Here is a 19,860-nt window from a genome sequence, read left to right as displayed (position 1 = left end):
AGGTACTAATTAAGAGAGTATGTAAAACATTTTATTAGGATGTATGATTAACTTACCAATCAAGAACTTTTTATGGTCACTACTTATCTCTGTATAATGAAGATTTCAGATCGGGGTGTATTCTAAAGAGCTGTTCAAACTAAGCAGAGGGATTTTGAAATTTACAGGCTGGCTTTTGGGGGTAGGTTTGGGGGGAAATTATTTTGGAGAAATCCCTGCCAAACCTCATGTGAAAAATAAACTGTTCCAAATGGCACATGCAAGGAGAGCCAAATTCAATTCCATTAATACTAGTAATAAAGAGTGACTCTTATAACTTGTTTGGAGTCATTCCTACTTATACAAAGGTTGAATTTGGCATAGATTATCTGAACCAGAGGGGAGTCTGAAATGCTCATGTCTTCATGCTAACACTATGTACACACTCTTATTTACCAAGGGAAACAGTTCTGGTGCCATATGTTGTCTTATCAAAGCCCACTGGTACTGTTTATACCCTACAATATTATGTGAATTCCAGAAATATATCATGCCATCTATTCCACAAGGTACCTCATCACACAGCTGCTTTTTGTTGTATTTCAACACAGTGGGGTTAATTCTGAGGAGGACAAACATGCTAAGCATTTCTCTTACTTCATACAAGTAGTTGAAGGAAATCAGACAAAAACATGTGGTGCTGCTGGGCTGTGGCTGTCCTTGCAGGCTCACAGCACTGAGAGGTTCCACATTAACACATGTGCCAGCGGTTGTGTCCCTTGCAGTTAGGAGAGGTTCTTTCTGGTGTTGCTCAAACAGAGAACTTGAGTGGAGCATCACGGAGATCATGACAGCTGCCACAGATCATGTTGATATGATATGAAGGGTCCTAGAGGTTTTCTGTTTCATGTTTTTTTCCTAATTTGCCAATATCTTTAGGGAGGCAAGAAGCAGATCTCTAACTAGTACTTATATTGATGAGGGGAGTTCGTGAACAGGTAATCCATGCTACGTAGTGTGCTGAACAGTTACTGCATTTGTGCACACAGGCCACAGCTCTGCAGCTTTTATCCTTTGGGGCATAATTGAATGGCACAGAAACAGCCTTTTCAGAGGCAGACTATCTGGCTTCACTGTAGTTCTGAGTAACACAGTAGCTGGGTCTCTGCAATTTGTTTTGGTTTTGGCAAGCTTCTGCCAGTATGGGCTTTAACAGTTTTCTCTGTACTTGTTGATCATTCCATAGATAGGTGACTGTGTGGCCACTTTCCCTGAGCATGTGTACACACTGTCAAATCTCAGGCCAGCATCACATGGGGAAGGTAGAAGAGAATTGAGATTTTAACACTGAGCCTTTGCATGTGGGGTTGCTAAAGCTAAATCTTTGCACTCTGAACCTTCCCTTACCCTCAGTGATATGTACTTCTTCATGACAGCTTCATCTCAACCCCTAGCAAGCCAGTGCCCCACATACCATAGAATCAAATACAGCTGCTTATGGGTCTGACTACAAGGGGGGAGAAAAAGTAGGTTTCCTTTTAAAATTGACCTCCTCTTCCTCAGGCCATTAGTAGGAGGCCTGCTTCAACTTCTGGAAAGGGGCCCCAGTTACAACAATGCTCATTTTTTAATCAAAAGACAAGTCTGTAATGCCATTAAAATTCATGTCTGAAGCTAAGCATTCGCTTAGGTATTTATTAGATCAGGCCTGAAATCAGGCCTCAAACTTGACCCCTTCTTAGGCACAAGCTTTTGCCTTTACTACCAGGTATCTGGTGCATTTATCAAATAGATGCTGACACGGTTGACTTCTTTTTGAATTCTCACCGCTTAATCTCCCTGGGTTATGTTCTTGTTCAGTGTGTTGCTGATTAAAAAGAAATCTCTTCCCCAAAATATACTGGTGATCCAAAGAGTTGCCTAGCTACTGTTGTCCCAGACAGCACCCTGTTTCCTGAAGATGCTGGTCACTGTCCAGCTCTGCCTGCTACGGATAACATCCCACTAAAACAGAGAGCAGTTTTGACAAAGGACTGCAAAATTTGTCCATTTAACATAATGGAAAGTGGAACGACCTCAGTGAGGCAAACAGCAACAGTTGCCCAGTGTGTGCAGAACAGGGTCAAGCTTGAAAGAAGCTGGGTCAAGCAATACAACTATGTCATTGAGGCTGTTACAGAGTACAGATCTTTTATTTGTTATGGTTAAGTATGTGACAGAAACCATCTGAAATAATGGACTTTTGATTACTTTTCATTTCTGGATTGAGTTCTTCTATTGTACATCTATACAGCACTTCTCATTATTGCAGCACAAGATCTGAGGTGGAGGCCTTGGGTCTTCTTGAGTTTTGCTGAAGTTCCTCACTGCAAAATGCATTAGCAGAATGCTTGTTAAATTTTATCCTGGGCACAGTTTCAGCAGTCAGGGTGCTGTGCTCTGGCTACATTGTTGTCTTGCAGTTAAAAAACACTAAAAAGTTCAAGATTTCTTCACAGCCAAGGTGTGAAAAGTAATTAGAATGTATCACTGGGTGCTGGGTATAAGCAATTATCTATGAATATATAAAGGCTCTATTTTTCTCAACAAACAGGCGACATTGTTATAATTATTTAAAATGAAAAAGAAAGTCACTGACTCAGACATGGAGAGATTGGGCGGATAACTTTATTAGTTCCCAGTCTAAGGTCTATAGTGCAGATGCTAATCTAATATCAAGACTGTATTAAAATAAAGTACAAAATATGGGAAAAGAGAACTCCATTACCCTGTAAGGCTGGTGCTGTACATGAATTTGGCTTTTCTGCTCAAGGCCATCTCTTTTCAACTTTCAATCTCAACTCTGGCTGTTAAAGAACAGTTGGAAAAAGGAGTGTTAGCGCCTTTTTTCTTGCTTAGTACAGGATCTGACTGGAATGCATTCCTTCTGTCGAATGTGCTGAGTTTTGAGAAGTTAATAATCAATTCCATTTTTGTTTGCATTTGGTTTTCTAAACCTTCTTTAATGTTCTTGCTTTGTTTAGTAAATTGAACTTGTAAGCAAGAATTTCTCAATGCAGGAGTCTGATAAAATACTGGCACTATGCAACCTAATCTGAAGGGTTAATTTTGATTTGATTTTTTTTTAGTGTTTTTGAGACACTTGCTGTGCAACTGTATTTATTAACAATAAGAAAGTAAGAGCAACAAATACTGCTGTCTGTGGATTTGCTGCTTTTTCCTCATCAAATGGCCTGGCTGCTGTGTTAAGTGTCATGTTGCCCGATATTAAGTAGAGCCATTCCAGCTGAACTGTATGATAGTCTAAGTCCTGTATGATAGGAGATATTGAGTCTTCTGTAATCCAGGTGATATTGGGATGTCTGCCTTCCAAGTAGAAATATGAGTTCTGGCCCTGCTGCCTCCAAGGGGCTCCTGCTATTCAAGGCAGATGATATGTGAGTAATCCGGTGTCCTGGAATAGCATAGATTACATAAAGTAGAAATAAATGTCAAATTCAGCATGTATGTTGTGAATGCGTACAACCGAGCAAGAGTACAAATACTGGTATCTCTTCTAAAATGCAGTCTGACTACCAGTTGTCAGGATTTTCTGGGTTTAGTCCATTAATCTATTTTCTTGATAGGCTGGAAGTAATGATTGTCAAAATTACTATCGCAGATAATGAAATCCTGTGTTAGGAAGACCAATGCTTCATGTGGCAACAAATAACGGCAGTGGCTCTCAAGAAACATGGGCCCTGGTGAGACCTGGAACAGGTGTATGCTTTACACCATTAGGTATTCCAAGAAAAGTCAGAGTAGCAGATACCTAGATTGAAATTATGACTTTGAAGTTATGATATGACTCAAAAAAAGTGACCAAATTGGGATTCTGAGTGGATCCAAAAGTTTCTTGTATTTCAGTAAGCATGGTTATATCAAATTATATTCTGTACTTCATAATTTGATGGTAACTCCTTCAAGATAAGATAAAATTTTATCATTTGAAATACATGGCTGTGCCTTCTATCCCTGGTCTGCCATCATCAAAACAAAGTCATTCTGACAATCTAAATTCAATCTTTCCTGCGAAATGATTATAGGGGAATTTAGCAAAATACTATCTAGTGGTACCCACCAGTGGATCAGTATTAACATTTACATTTGCATTTGAAGCTAATTTTCAAAGTATTTCTCTTAATTTACTACTAAGATACCTGTCAAGTTAGCAATTAAACTGTAATTTGGTCACTGAGGTGTTTACACGGATTAATAGATCCCTCTCTTAAGCGTATGCTCCTGGGTTTTAAATAATGGCTATACTGTGTGGTAGCATGACCCCACTTGAGTTTCACACACACATGCACAAAATCAAATTCCATCACATTTTAATGCAAATTTTACCTTTGCAAATGATGGCCTGAAAAGAATGAGTTTCCATGGTAACCTTAGGGAACACATAACCTGTTTATCATAACTTCTCCATGAAGCAAGACAGGGGGTGGGGAACATGCTTTGATGTCAGCTATATTCTTCTGTAGACAGCATTCTGCTGTAGCACATTTACCAAAATGCTCCCATACTGTCCTAAATAAAGTTTTTTCCATTTCTTAGAAACAGGAGCAGTCATATGGAATAACATAGGAGGGAACTGCAATAGGCAGTATTCAAAACCATTAACTGACCTTTCAGCTCCTGTCTATAGTTCGACCAGTAGGTTAACATTTTGAAAGACCAATCACAAATTAATACTTAAAACAGATCTCTTCCATCACTTTCTTTCTCTTTGCTTTCCCTCCATGCTTTACATTTGGTCCTCAGGTATCCCTGCTGCCTTTCAAAGTTTTTTGTTTTCTTGTTCTTCCACTTCACTGCTGAAAGTAGTGTTTGAAAAATGCCTTGAAATATCTCTGAGCTCCTACACTGTGGAGCTACCGCAGAAAAGAATATATTGATTATACTTCCATTCAGTGCTGACTTTCAGAGTTGAGGGTGGTGGCTTCTGGAGCTGCCATTAGTGAGGAGTGAGTTTGATGTCTGCAAGCATCTGCAAGGTTGTATTTTTCCTGCAGATGCACAGTAACTCCTGGTTAAAGGAAAGTATGTCTGCAACATTTTTTTTAAGGTCATTAGGAGTAAGGAACAGATGTTGAGGTTTTTCAGAATGCTGCTTTGAAGTGCCATTTAGGACTCAACTGACAAGACTGACCCTATAGGCAGTGATTTTTGGGACTGGAACACAGAGGAACCATTGCCCACAGTTACCCATCTGGTATCCATCTGGTACCAGCAAACAACAGACAGTACCAAATCACAGAGAAACTGTACCAACTGCTAAACTGGTATCAGCAAGTAAAGAAGGTCGCCACCCAACAGCAGTTGCAAGCAGGAGAAACAATGTCTGTAACATTTACAGACTGGTATCTGAAGATCCGGAGGAACCTGATGCCATAGCATATGGAAAGCAATTCCTCTCTCTAAGCCTGCTTATGCTGATGTTGTTTGCTCAGTATTAATCCAGGTTTGGGGTATTTTAATTTTTTTTGTTAACGATATTGAATTTGCAGTGTGGAGAGCTTTTGTCATGATGCCATTGAGAGCGCGCCTCTTTTTAGTGGCATCTATGTTTAACAGGATTAAGGTGGATTTAATACTCTGTGCTACAGACTAACCATTCAATTTCTAGGGGTACTGTTCCAGAGTGGTTTCACATCACAATGGAAGGAGTTGAGGTTAACTTATAACTCCGTGACGATTTACTCTTTGCTGTTTTTCTTTGATGTGAAGTATTCTTGGGGAGAGCTGTGGCAGGGGGTTGTTTCCCAATTTTATTGCCATCTTCCTCTTCCCTTTGTTCATTTTCCCCCTTCTTCCTCCTTTTCTTCTCTTGAAGCCATGTGCTGGTTTGTACAGTAGCTAAGTGTTTAGAATGTAATAATACAACAGTGAGAGATTTGCTGCCTCTAGGCGCTACCCCTTCTACTCTTGAGGACCTCCAGCAAGGCATGATTTTATAGACAATGAAAGGCTCACTCTCCCCTGTGAAGCCGCCTGCCTGCAGGAAGCTTTTCACTGTCTATTTCCACTACTTGCTCTGCAATTTAGTTCCATGCCCTGCTATTTCTCCCTTTTCTCCCTCTTTTCTTCCCTGACATACGCATGCATATACCCACCATGTACACATTCAGCACCAACACCAGGTGTAGGTAGACACAGCAAAATAGCATTATCTCAATGTATGCATTAAAAACATCAAAAATACCCCAAACATTTTCATTTTGCCATCCTCATCATAAATGGAAATATTGATCTGTCCCCTGTTTGCTTTCCAGGTACTGACACTGTCATTTCATTTTCCCTAAAAAGAACACGAGCTCATAGCTGGGCTGCAAAGCATGGCTATTACACCCTGGCATTGGTGCCAAGAACTCTGCTGACTTAGCTAGAGAAAGATGCTGAAAGCTCCTGACTTTGAGAGAAAATTCAATTCAATTTACTTCATACAGTGTCTTTCATGAAGTATTTTAAAATGTCTTACATCAGGAAATAACATAATGAGAAAATGCTTAAGAGAACTGGGGATTCAGATAGCAAGACAAAATGATACACAACAATGAACTGGAGTTAAAAAAAAAAAGACGACTGTCATTTAAAAGCAGTAATCATCTGGATAAGTAGTCTTGTAAACTAATTACAGTGAGAAGAGAAGCAAAGAATGCAAGACTGGGAGGAACAAGAAACAGCTTAGTTTCAAACAGGCTAAGGCAGAGGACTGGTTTCGTGGGGTGAAGGAATTGTGCACAGTATTGTAGAACTACAGAAAATCTGCTTTAGAAATGTATTCACATATATGTATTATGTATGCTGTATATTGCATCATGAGTGTATCTCAGTGACAAGTTAAGTCTCTAGTGACTGGGAAGAGATTAATTACATTGGCCTGGTTCAGTGGAAGAGCAATTGAAATGCAGCCTTGTAGTTGGAAAGAATCAATGCTGATGGGTGCTGAGGTTTTTTTGTTTTGCTGCTTTTAAGTTTTGCTCTCAGCTCAAGGGTCTCTGCCTTTACTCTGAGAATAGGTTTGCAAGTGAGGGTGTCGCAAATCTGGTGCTCATTAAAGATAATTAAGAGGTAGAATTAACCAAAACATATTATACAACTAATGGAAAAAGAAGCCACCCACAGAGACGGACACAGGCCAGGAAATGATCTCATTTTGCATGGTCACAGGCAACCATAGTCCTCCAGCACCAGGGATCAGGGCATCACAGAGCTAGGGTTCAGAAAGCAGAATATTATCTTTGTAGGGCTGTGCAAAAACACTTTGCAGTTTTGGCTTCACCTCCATCTTTGCTATTTTCTCTCTACTTAGTGTTGCAAGATACAGCAAATGCTGAGAGCTTGTTTTCTACTAAGCTAAGGCAATTGCCATGTTTTTAAACTGTTATGGGAACAGCCTGTTTCCCTTTTAAAGTTCCCATCTGTGTTTGTATTTCCCTCAGTCTATTGCCTTTATAGAGAATTTTCCGCTCTCTCTAAATCTAAACCATTAGTTTCACCTCCTTGAACAAGAGGTAGGGCATTACTGAGGAGGAAAAGTAAATCCTGAGATAATCAGCCTTGCTTAATTCCAGAGTGGAGCACTGCTGTCATCAGTGTTCCTGGTGTTCATTGCATAGGGAGAAGGAACAATGACTGTAAGTATGTGCATTTGTGTCTGTGCGTGTATATATGTGTACGTATGTGTATATATATGTGGAGAGAGAGACAGAAGGGGACCATTTAATTGCCTAGCAATCTGACCAACCAAGTAGTGTTCTGATTGCATACAGCTGATTTTCTAAGTGAACATTTTCAAAACTACTCACCAGCAAAACCAAGATCATCAGTGACTCTGGAGTGTGCGTCTGTTACTTACAGGGAAGAGCAAGAATGGTTTGATTACTATCTCTTTTTTCCTTTAGACAAGGATGTTTTTCTCACCCAAGGGAAATGCATTCTAGCAGCATGAACATAACTATTAATCAACACTTAAGCAATAATCAGTGAATGAAAAATGACCAGAACTGAAAATGTACTTGCATAGCTACTTTGGCACTTTTTGTTTTGAGATCATGCCCTTGCATTTTAACATGAACAATTCTTATAAAATTAGTCCTGATATATTCCAAAAGGTGGCGATTTAAAAAGCCAGCACTTATTTTTCACTTAAAAAAAATACTAATAGTGAATGATACATTAAGATCTGCATAAGTAATATTATAAAGCTACCTCAGTAGCCTCTGAGATAGATCCTCAATTGATGTGAACCAGTAATATCTTACAGGGTTACTTCAGAGATGAAGATGCCAAGATCATTGTCACTAGAATGCTGCGTTAATATGTGTGAAGATGTGTTCAAGATACACAGTAAAAACATTTGTATCTCTGATTTTCACCCAAAAAGGAGATACAGCCACGGAGAGATGCAGGTGTATGTCAGCTTTGGGAATGCCTCCAAGAGGAATCAAATGCTATTGAAATGAAAACAAACCACCCTCATCAGTATTTAGCATGCTTTCCTGAATCAGGGCCAAGGTATGTGGTAGCACCCAGCAGAAACCAAGTCTGTGAGACTACTAGGAGTGCAGCGATACCTTCCTTTATCTCTTCAAGATGTTTTTTAACAAACTTAGTCACAGTTCTAATAGCATCAAGTGTTCTTTGGAATAATCTCAAACCCAGGCTAGTATAAAATGCTTAAAGTGAGCATGTGCCTAACAAAAAAGAAAGATCCGCATTCCCCGTGACTGAGCCCAGGAAACAACTTTAAGAGTCTACAAGCTCATGACTTGGTGACTGGGCTGTGAATAGGCACCTTTGGCCATCTGTTCATTCACTTTCCCAAATTATTTGCCCTGTATTTTCTTTGACAAGAAAACAAAAAAGTTTAAATTAGTTGCCAGGCTACCCAAAACAAACTTTGAAGGCATCAGACCATGATTTGAGAACCTCTAACAATTACACTCCCAAGATGTCTGTAAAATGGAGTGGGAATAGAAATGCAGGGTTTCTCAGGACCTGCCAGGAAGATACTGTTTCCTTTCTTATTCTTGAAAACTGTCCTGTGAGCGGGTTTGTAACAGGGAATTTGAAAGTGCTCTCTCTCCAGTGGTGGAGGTGGTTTTGAGAGTTCTCGTGGAACATCATCTTGGTTTGTCATTGCAGCCACTTAGCGAAGAAAAGCACCACTAAGAATATCAAAAAGAAGTATTAAAGGTGCTGTCTTATATCCAAACAATGGTAAAACAGTACCGATGGGCTCATATAACATTAGACTCTTCTTTGAGGACTGCTTCTGTCATTAAAATCAATGCAACTTAATTAAAGCAAATTATAGATAGATACATCTATAAATAAGATATTAAAGTGCGCTGCTGAATATGATAATTGCTGCATATTTAGCAATCAGCGTGTGTGTTCTGCTTTTGCCAGGAGGGATTTCTTTCAGTGGAATCAATGGAGCTTTATTAAAAACCATCCAAATTAGAGGGAGAAATGATGAGTGTTATAATAACGCAAAATCACTGTTTCAACTTTCATTGCAAAACCAGGAAAGCAAAATACATCCCTCTTTATGTATGTAAGGAAAACATCAGGAAAATTCTTTTGAATCATGGACACTGGTAGAATTTTTAATTTTTACCTTTTGATGCAAAACATAAAAAAGCTGGATGGAGGAAAACATGTTTTCTGTGGAAATGCTGGAGGTCTTGAAGGGTGGGATAATTAGGATATCACAGTAGTAAGGAATTAAGAAGACCCCTTCGATCAACTTCCTCCATTTCACATGGAACATTCAGTTCACTGCCTTACTTAACCAGCCTCTGTTTTAACAGCTAAAGAAAGTATTAGTGAGTCAAACCATGCTCTTAAATTTCACTTGCAGTCCCTAGAACTAGGCAGACTGCTGAAATGCAAAAACTAAAATGGGTAAATTTTGGTGCTTCACCTGTGTATCAAACATTGAGACTGGGGTGGGGAACAAATCTTTTACCTCTCTCGGTTTTTCTTCAGTTTTCACTTAATTGAAAACAAAAACCAACTGTGTCTCAGCAGAGGGGAGACCTGAAGGTTAAAGGGCAAATTCCGTTATACCACAGCTCTTTTTGGCATGCTGAATCTCAACCCATGTGATTAGAAACGCTCACAGACAAAAGAAGAGCTTTGAGAACAGAGGTCAAACCAGCATCTGAATCAAATCCTTTAACAGATGATCACAAGACTATTGAAAAATGTACTAAGCAATGCAGCAGTTCTATGTGCCATGTTTATACACAGACTTTCAGGCAAAAAGCAGAACTGAGTGGCTTTTTCAAAGCACTTGGCTGATGGCAGAGCACATGCCTCACACTGCAGCCTTACCGGGATGGCTCCTGTCTTTTAGTGCATATATACAATGATAGTATCACACCATTTTTTATGGGGAGAAAACCACAATGCACAAGCTCAAGTGACTTTCCTGAGCATACACAGTGAATAAGTGAAAAAGTTAGGACTCCCAGGACTCCTGTCTTCATAAGCTCTTCCTGATCTCACATAATTTTAAGTAAGTCAGGCATGACTCAAGTGGAGTCAGCAGTGTTTTGCACTGGGTTCACAAACATGTAGCTAAAATCACATCAGCCTTGATGAAGCTATGCTATTGCTACTTATCTAGTGAGCAATGCACACTCCTCAGTTTCTTTCTGATCTTAATGATAATTAAAATGTTTGGAGAAGGCTTATTGTTCAGAAGTGGGGAAAACAAAGGGTTAAAAAGAAAAATAAAAGGGCAAAGGAGTTGTTTAGAATATAAGTGAAAAATTAATAAGCCCGAATGCAATATCCACTGTGTATTATTCTTTTTTAAGAGTGTGAAACTTCTGACTCTCAGCTGTGGTTTTTCTACAGCTAGTTAAGAAGATTTAAACAATTTTTTTAACAAACTGATCTCTGCAAAGATGATCAAAGTTTTCTGTGTGCAGCTCTAATAAAATACCTGCAGGAGAGCGAATGGTGATTACAGCTTTCTGAGACAGCCACCCTGAAAATTGGCTCTGCATCATTTTTCTCCTTATGAGTAGTACCTGCGGTCTTGGGTCTTCAGCGTACCAACCTCACTTGGGACAGACCTGGAGCAAGGAGCTCAGGTAGCTCAGTGGGAATTTGTGAGAGGAGATAGAGCCCCAGGCAAAAACACACTGTCCTGCCAAATGTGTCCCCACTGCTAGGGGCAAGGAGCTTCTGCTGGCTTCCATTTGCAGCGTGATAGCTCTCACCTTGAGCTGTGTGCAGATGCACAATAAAAAGTTGATTCTGGCTTCGTGAAGCTTAAACTTTTAAAAAAATCACTATAGTTGTTATTGTTCATACCGCAATGGCTGTCCAACCCCAAATACCTTGATCCATATGAAAGGGCAAGGGAGGCTTTCCTGCTAGCAGCTAGTCTTTTAGCCCTTAACAAATACTCCAGGAGAAAGGCAGTGCAAGGCAGGTGAGGAGGAATGAAATGCAGCATCTCCTAGGAAAAAACACGGCCTCTTGCACTTTTCTGCACAGTTTTCAAGGTAGTCTCAAGCTTCAGAATGAAGTAAATCCTTTCCCTGCTCTTATACAATTGTTCTTCTGGAGCCCCAGAATTTTCCTGTAGGCAAATACTAGATTTATTTTAAGATACCTGCCTGCAGGTATACTCCACTTATGCCTTATGATTTCTTTGCAAATATTTGAATGCTCTACGATATTTGATCTACAAGTGCATGTTCATATCACCTTTTTTATTTTTTTCCCAGGAAGTTTTCCTAGAGAAAATTGGCAGGTTATCACTTCTGTGTATTAGAAAACTCCTCAGAAGTGCCATGCAGTTACCGTGTTTGCCACGGACATAGCTTGCACTGACACCTGCACAGCTTTTGTTTTCTCTTTTTCTTTACAGTTGCTTTCCCTTTCTGTCTGTTTTGGATCTACATGTGAAATGTGAAACTATGAATTTTTCTTTCTTTCTCTCTCAATTTTCTGTCTTGAAACAAATGTGGATTCTGTTTGTCTAGGGAAGTGGAGGGAGCCCCAGCCTGGGCTCATTCTTCTCACCTTCACATTGGTCCCCTGCTGCAGGCTGTGGACTTAGGGGAGAGCAGCATGCAGTGCCCACACTGCTCTTCAGTCTGTGCTTCCCCCAGCGTGGTTCTGCCACTGGGGACTGGCAGGGGCTTGTTTAAGGTGTCATAGAGTTTTTTCTGAAGTGACACATTTCTAATGCAGAAATCTTGTTTGCTAATGGAAATTATCGGTTTAAAAAAAAAAAAAAGAGACTTGAACAACAAAAATGTTATTAGCTATGTAGAAAAAATGCCATTCTTGCACACAGAAAATCCTGACCATGAAGGCACTGAGTTATATGGATGCAATGTCTTGCCCATTCATCTGGTACCTTGTCTCCAAGTGTGACCACTGCTACATGCTTCAGAGAACTCATTGGGATTCCCAAAGGGGCGTTTAGGAGAATAACCTGCCTGGTACAGAAGTTTCTGCCTACTCTTCCCTTCAGGGAATGTCTGACTCTTTGAGACTTTACCTCTCTTCAGCCTGTCAAAGGCTTTACTGTCTTCTGCTAACCTGATGCTAGTTATTTTGAGTCATGTGTGTATCCAGTTTATTAATTTTCCATTCTACAAAGGGCTTGGCCATACCAATACTTTGCAACAGTTAAGTTTCATGAATTGTTTGTTGCTGCTGTTTTTTGATAAAGATAGCATTTCCTTTCCTCAATTCAAGCGTGCTGCTCTTTTAATTGCACTGATGTGATGATGGCTGTTTCTGTGTTTATCTCTACCCCATTATTTTTGCATATTCATGTTTTGCTTGTTAGTTGAGGCCGCTCTAGACTAAGAGATGATCTCTTCATAATGATGGCTCTTATTTAAGTTGATGTCGTTAATTTAAACCCTAAAAATACAGGAGCATGTTTTGGATCATTCTTTCTGTTGTGCATTACCATACATTTGTGAAACATGTATTTCATCTGCTGTCGTGTTCTCTCTTTACTGATTGGGGTGTTGGGCTCAAAAGCTCTTCCAGCCACCTCCTATATGGACTCAGCTAAGTAATGCACCTTCCATCAGCTCACATGCCTTGCTGGTCACCTCATGGTCAGCATCTATTTGGCTTTGATGGGACTTCCAGGTTTTAATCCTTTTTCATTAAGGTTACTGTTTGCTCACCTAAATATTTTGTGATTATTAACTATGTTGGTTAAAACCTCTATACCTGGACTGAGGGCCAGCTGCATATGTCCTGTTTCAGGGAAGGAGGAGAAACTGGAATATTTTGATCTTGTTAATTAGTACCTTTCATGCTGATTTTTAGCTTAGTTTGTTGTAAAATACCACAAGGAACCCTTGGGTTCAAGTCTCTCTGAAACATAAATAACTTCTACAAAGGAGATGTTTCCATTTTCGCAATTTCTCTTTTCATCGGGGTAGTATTTTATTCCGGGCACCATTTTGCTGGTGGCTGAGTGATGATACATTTCTACTGTTGCACGGACAGATGGAGCAGGGAAAGGAGAAGAAATGCTGAGTCTTTAATTAGCCGTGCAGAGCCAGAGCATGCTTTTCCAGTGCGTTGAGGGTTTTATATAGGGTGTGGAGACTCAGCCGCTCGATGAAACCAAATTAGCAAAATTGTGTATCCACCACCAGCGTGTTTCTATGGCAACTGTCTCTCAAATCATATATACAAACAGACCTGGCGGGGGGTATCGCCTTCTATTTGGTCTGTAGGAAACCATTGGAAAATGGGTGTTTTCAGGCTGCAAAAAGGCCTTGTGATGTAAATATTTTTTACTTTCTGGTGACTGGTATAAGTTTGGGAATCGCTGCTTGATGCTGGCACAATTCCAAATCTGTTTGTGTTTTTACACGTTGACTGGCTGCTGTTACTCCTGCTAGGTATGAGAGTGATCCACAGGAAACTTGCATGGGGTTGGGAATGCACAGTTACCAGGCGCATCCTTTAGCTCATAAACATCTTGCCGCTGCACATAATTAATAGCCTATCTACAGCCATGCAGGTAGACCATGTACTATGTGACTTTTGTGCTGAAAGAACCAAATTATACATTCATTTCTTTTTCCCTCATTCTTCTTCAGAAAACAGCAGAAATCCAGAGGCTCTTCTCTCACCGGTGTACCTGATCAAATTAGCAGTGTAAGAACAGCCAAAGTGGCTGTGACTCTTCACCTAAGTGACTCTATCTTTATAAATTCTCTCTACATGTCACTTTTTCTGGTGGAAAAAATGAATGAATGATCCATTTAGGCTACTGCCCTCTTTTTGAAATGTAGGGCAATTACTGTTATTTTTTGCTCATCCAAAGTCAGGCACTGCTAAAGCACGGGTCATATCAAATCAGAGGTGGTTATTTCTTGTGGCCTTCAGTTCCGTGTGGACTCCTTTCTGTTTTGAGTCAGATAAAGGGGAGTTAGCAAGAGGCCTGTGCTAAATAATTTTTTTCAGTTATGAGTATCTTGGATGTTCAGTGAGTGGTAAAGTGCATAATGATACTTGTCTAGAATAATTCCTAAGCTCGCCTGGTAGCTCCAAGGGATAGTGCCTCTCTTAGCATTGGACTTGGCTTATGTAATGGGTCCACAAGAGACTGTAAGCAGAAATGCTGTGTAAAGGTAGGTAGGACTTGCTACACCTTAGTGCACAACCTTTCCCATTGTAGAAGTTTATACATCCCTTCAGTGAAAATGACATATTGTGCATAAATTACAGGACTGACAGAAATGTACTCTAACCTGTAGAATGTGAAAACATGTTAATTTTTGTTTATTTTCTCTTTTAATAATCAGGGATTTGCCAAAAGCTTGGTGTGATTTATTCTCTTCTTTTTAATGAATTGTTAAAAATGTTTGAAAAGGCATTAAATCTTCCTTTCTGCCATTAATCTGTAGAAGGGGACGGGGATTTTAAATGGCCTCTTAGTATATTGCTTTATAAAACTGCTGATTCTAGCAGCACTGGAATAGGAATACATACTAATGTAGGAAACACTGAAGGCAGTCAGAGCCTCCTGCATTTATGGAGGAAAAGACTAATAGCTCCATTTTAACAAGGCTCTTAACACTTTGGGCCATCAGCAGGCATTGAGTGAGTGAAATTGGGAGAGCTCCTGTGTGCTAAAAGCATTGAAGTTCACCATTTTGTACCCCAGTTGGAGCCTTCCTGATAGAACTGTGCTCTCCAGCCAACTCCAGTTGCCATCTTGAAAACAAACCAAGTAGCAAGCTGGCATTTTGACTGAGTGCACTAATGCTTCACTTTTGAAATGGCACCGGAGCATGATAAATGCACTTAACTCTCAGCTGGATACTTAGCTTTGCAGTGGTGTTAGGGAAAGTTTCTGGGTTTGTGTTAAGAATGAAAGCAAAGCCTGTTTATATCATGTTTTATACTTGAGCAAAGCACACAAGTGGAGAAAAAACAGAAAACTTGGTACTAAAATGCTATCTTTCATTTGAGTAGTTATGCCACTGGAATCAGAAGGGGTGTGCTTAATTAGATTACATCCTCATGTTACTGAATTCTAGGAGGAAGGCCAGCCAGGGAAGGAGAGAGAGTATCCCGGCTAGCAAGCAGACGAGAAAAAGACTCTGAAGATTGTACCTGTTCTAAATAGTTCTTTGATATGGAAGCCTTTCTTGTTAGCAGTGATAAGATTATGTATGGGATTTGGAGCTTCTTTGAGCCCCTGCCTTTCTTTTGTTGATTTTGGCATGTTGCAGCATCATGTGTTCTCTGCTTATCGTTTTGAGATGCATTGTTAATAGCTGGGCTGCATAATTGGTCTTCATCTCTAATTACTCTCCTCTCCACAGGTGCCTGGAAAAGGTCCAGATGGGAGTTCATACAATCTCCACTTCGAGGGGATGGAAAGGCAGTATGCATCCTTGCCCAGGTACAGCACCGAGCCTCATACACACACACTCTGGTTCACCCTCCCTCTGATGGGTAGGGAAATCAGCCCACAGCTGATGTCTGACTCCAACATGAGAGATTATTTTGCAGTTTTGTCTTGTCACCTTTTGCTGCAGATTTAGTGCCATCTTTATAACTGTACTATTAATTTGGACTTTTGAATTCTAAAAAAAAAGTCTCTCATTGAACATGTCAGCAAGAGTCATGATCCACAGGTAGAGAACATGACAGTGAGGAAGCTGGCTCTGCAAGAGTTATAACAGGTCGTAGCAGGGCATAAATGACTGAGTTTATAGTGATATAATCCTAGCTGGCATTGACAGAGCACTGCTGTGGAAAGCCTCTACTACAGCAGCCACAGCTACTGAAGCCCCACTGTTGCTGCAAGGACTGACTAGCAGTCCTCTTCCAGTAGAGCATCTCTGTGCTTTAACTGAACGCTGTGGAAATGAGAGTGAATTCTCTGAGGGCTTTTTTTAATTTTTAATCCTTATCAACTCAATGAAGAGTAATTCTAGTCTGAAACCAGTGAGGCATTACAAAAAGGTAGCATTTCAGAGTTTTCAGTCACATTTCTATGGGAGTTCTAATAGCGGAGTGTAAGACTTAGCAAATCAGAAAGGGGAGCAAGATGGTGCTAGAAGAGATAGTGGGAAGAAAACAAAAATAGCATAATATTCCTCCTTTAGAATTAGAAGGCTGGGACAGACCTTAGAGGGGTTGCCCAATCCACTTCTTGGAGCTACAAGCAAGATAATTTGTAAAAGCAATGCAAAAATAGCTATTTACAAGCAAGGAAAGATTCCTCATTGTGAAGTAGTGCTGGCATTTAGGAAATCAGTAAATAGTTTCTTTTTGCTTGTTTCTTTTTCCACTAAGCTATTTACATTCCAAGGTGTCACTGGAGAGATTGATTGATAAATATGTAATGCTGTGTCCAATTCCAGATGAAAATACAAAGAATATCTTACTTTCGGAAACCAGTATATATAGGCTGTCTCACAAGACATTGTTGAATGTTTGTAGGCATCTTTAATGTATGTGGTTTCTAAACCCAAGGAGTGTCTGTAGTTTAGTTACTGCTTTCAAAGGATACTTGTGTCAGCCATTGTTTTGGAAATTCATCTTGTGCAGTAACTGGCTTTTCTAACAGAATCCTGCTTCCAAGCAGTGTATCCTGTATGTATGTCCTGACTGACTGTGGATATTCTTACTCTCCTGGGTAAATAGCCATCTTTTTTTCGTAGTTCTCCAACACTTCTGTCTCCTGTCATGTTTTTAGCAGTGATTTTTGCAGGTTGGTTAGGTGTAGTTTAATTATGCACACTCTTTTTTATCTATTTTAAACTTCAGTTTTGTTGAGTACTTCCCTGTGAATTACAAGAATTTATTAGCAGTTGATGTCCAGTGTAACTCTCTACAGCAATTTTCGTATTCCTGTGTCGTGTCTCCTTTTATTCATTTTCCCTTCAAGCTAATCAACCCCATTTTTTCCATCTTTATAAAACAAACTTCCCAGTGAAGTAACTTCACACAGAATTCTTTCTATTTCACCAGTATTCCTTTCAAGTGAGGATGACCAGAAGTGAGCACAACAGTGCAGATGCAAACGTGCCCTTGCTTTATGCAAGCAGTGTTCTCTGTATTCCTTCTATCCCCTTCCTTTTCAAACCCACTGCATCCTCACCATGTCCCCTAGGCATGTGTACTGCTTGCCTCTGAACCCTGCATTTTGGTGTTGTTTTTTAAAAGAAGTAGGTCTGTCTGAATCAGATCATGAATTTCACAGTTTCTTCCCAAAACCTCCATTTAACTTGCTGGAAACATGACTCTCCAGCTCTTATGACAGGTTTGAGTATTTAGCTGGCTGGGACTCACCATTTAGGAAGTCATCCAAACATTCAATAAGCTTTTGAAGATCAGTGTGAAGTGTCATTTCTCTCAGTGCCTTAGAAGATTATGCTGGAGGGTGAGAGGGCCTGCACTTCAGCGGGGTTGTGTGTGCTTCCTGACCCAAACACGCTGCCGCGTGCAGGCTATGCTGTTGCCACGTCTCCTGAGGGTTTCCACCCTGGTAGGAGCAGAGCTTTGGGACAGCACATCCTTGGGTGTGCCAGCAGTTCAGCAATCGGCTGTTGCCTTCTATACTTAGGATTTTTAAGTTTTGCAGTTTCGTCTTACTGCAGTAATTAAGCTCTGGCAGTCACAGATGACTAGATTGCTACAGTGAAGTCTCAATCCAGAAGAAGGGGATGCACTCTCATTGCCAGTCACTAATGGAAATGAGTGATTTCTTTTGTTCTCATGGCTGACTGCCCAGGAGTATAGCGGAATCCAGGTAAAAACCACCCATTTGCCAACCTATTCTCAGTGGAGGATCCATGAATGGGCAGCATTATTAAAAAAAAAAAAAAATGGGAGAGAAATAGGAAGTTAGAAAAGAAATAGAGGTAGTATTTCCTCAAAGAGCAGCGTTCTTCTCCGCAGCATTCTAGTATTAGTTCATGGTGTCCTGCCCGTGGGCTTATTTCCCTCCTTGTCTTGTCCTGTCCTGATCTCGGTCAAACTCCTGAGCTGCATTTGGTATATAATTGTCTGCATACTTAGCCGTTTAAGTCCAGTTTAATAAGAGATACTTAAAGAGGCTTCAGATGTGGGCTGTAGATGCTGGGAGGCAGATTCTTACTGCAATATTGTGTTGAGTCCAGGAGGATATGACCTTTGCCTGCTGCTCTGGTGTGGCACACACAAGGAAAAGAGAGGAAAACGCTTGGACTACAGCCAGTTTCACTGGATGAGGAGGGAGGAGGGGATCTGTATTGTGTCAAGAGTAGCTGTGACCTACACAGTGAAACTGTTCTGCTTACCTGGAAGCCAGCAGGAGTCATGCCAGTGTGTGTGGGCATGGACAAATTGAGTAAGAGAGCTTTGGTTTTCCTCCCCACTGGGCAAGAAGGAGGAATGATCACTTGCCAAAGAGCTTTATGAATGTCTGGTGCCCCTAAGGCACTACCCGGTTCCTGTGCAAAGGCACGCATCCTGCATGAAGGGGAAGTCAGACTGCCAGCAGCATCCAAACAGAGCTGCTGCTGGGTTGTAAAAATCTAAGCTTTGAAATATCATTGCTGCTTTGCCCTTTTGTTTTGTATTTTTCTGTCTTTCTCTGAAGCTGATAATTTAAGCCTAGATATTATGGGCCAAATTCAGGTGATACAAATCTGTATTGGGTAGCTGTATTTGTAGAATTCAGCTGTGTCAAGTGTGCTTGCCTTGTCGGTACCTGCAGCAGGAAATCCAGTGTCCCAGTCTCAGTGAGCTCAGTGATGCCCTTTTTGCCTTTGAGCGGAGGATCTGTTCCTGTGTAAGGTTACACTTTTAATTAAAAGCTGAAAACAAGAGGCAGCAGCCTCTGGAGGAAGGCTTTGCATGTGACTGGCTTAATGAGTGGCCAGATGAGTTGTGTAGTTCAGTTTCTAGGTAAAATATCAGTCTGTAGCCTTGGTTTGGAAATGTCTACAGAGGCAAACATCTGAATTAGATGATAAGTGGCTGTGGCAGGAGAGTGGCAGGTCTTCATCTCACACTGCATTGTGCTGTTCTGTCTGCAGAAAAGCAGCAAAGTGGGAAAGACAGAATGGAAGGCTTTGCAAGAGAGATACACTTCTTTGCACTCAATACTTACGTGTTGCCCTGGGGCTACGGCTAAGTAGTGCTGAGTAGTAGTATTAAGCAATGTTAAATCCTCCTGCTTAGGAGGAGAATGACTTTGATTCTTAGACCTCTTAGCCTCTTCCTTTGGGAAGAGGAGCAGGGCAAGGGTGTGGGAGCCAGAAAAACGTTTGTATTTTTTAAACTATTTTTAATGCCTGTTTTCTTGGTGTAATCCAGAGTATT

General features: G+C 40.5%; 1 protein-coding gene across 2 annotated transcripts in view; it reads left to right on the top strand.

The window, feature by feature from the left end:
- PARD3B (par-3 family cell polarity regulator beta) overlaps window positions 1-19,860 on the top strand; it is a 431,714-nt gene that overhangs the window by 384,845 nt on the left and 27,009 nt on the right. For both annotated transcript variants that reach the window (XM_074872992.1, XM_074872991.1), the window contains exon 22: window positions 15,867-15,946. In XM_074872992.1, coding sequence (XP_074729093.1) covers window positions 15,867-15,946 — 80 coding nt within the window. The remainder of the gene's footprint in view (window positions 1-15,866; window positions 15,947-19,860) is intronic.

The sequence above is a fragment of the Strix uralensis genome, chromosome 6, assembly GCF_047716275.1.
Source record: "Strix uralensis isolate ZFMK-TIS-50842 chromosome 6, bStrUra1, whole genome shotgun sequence".
Taxonomy (NCBI): Eukaryota; Metazoa; Chordata; class Aves; order Strigiformes; family Strigidae; genus Strix; species Strix uralensis.
Note: the sequence above shows the minus strand (reverse complement) of the source record. Positions and strands in the feature narration are given on the sequence as shown.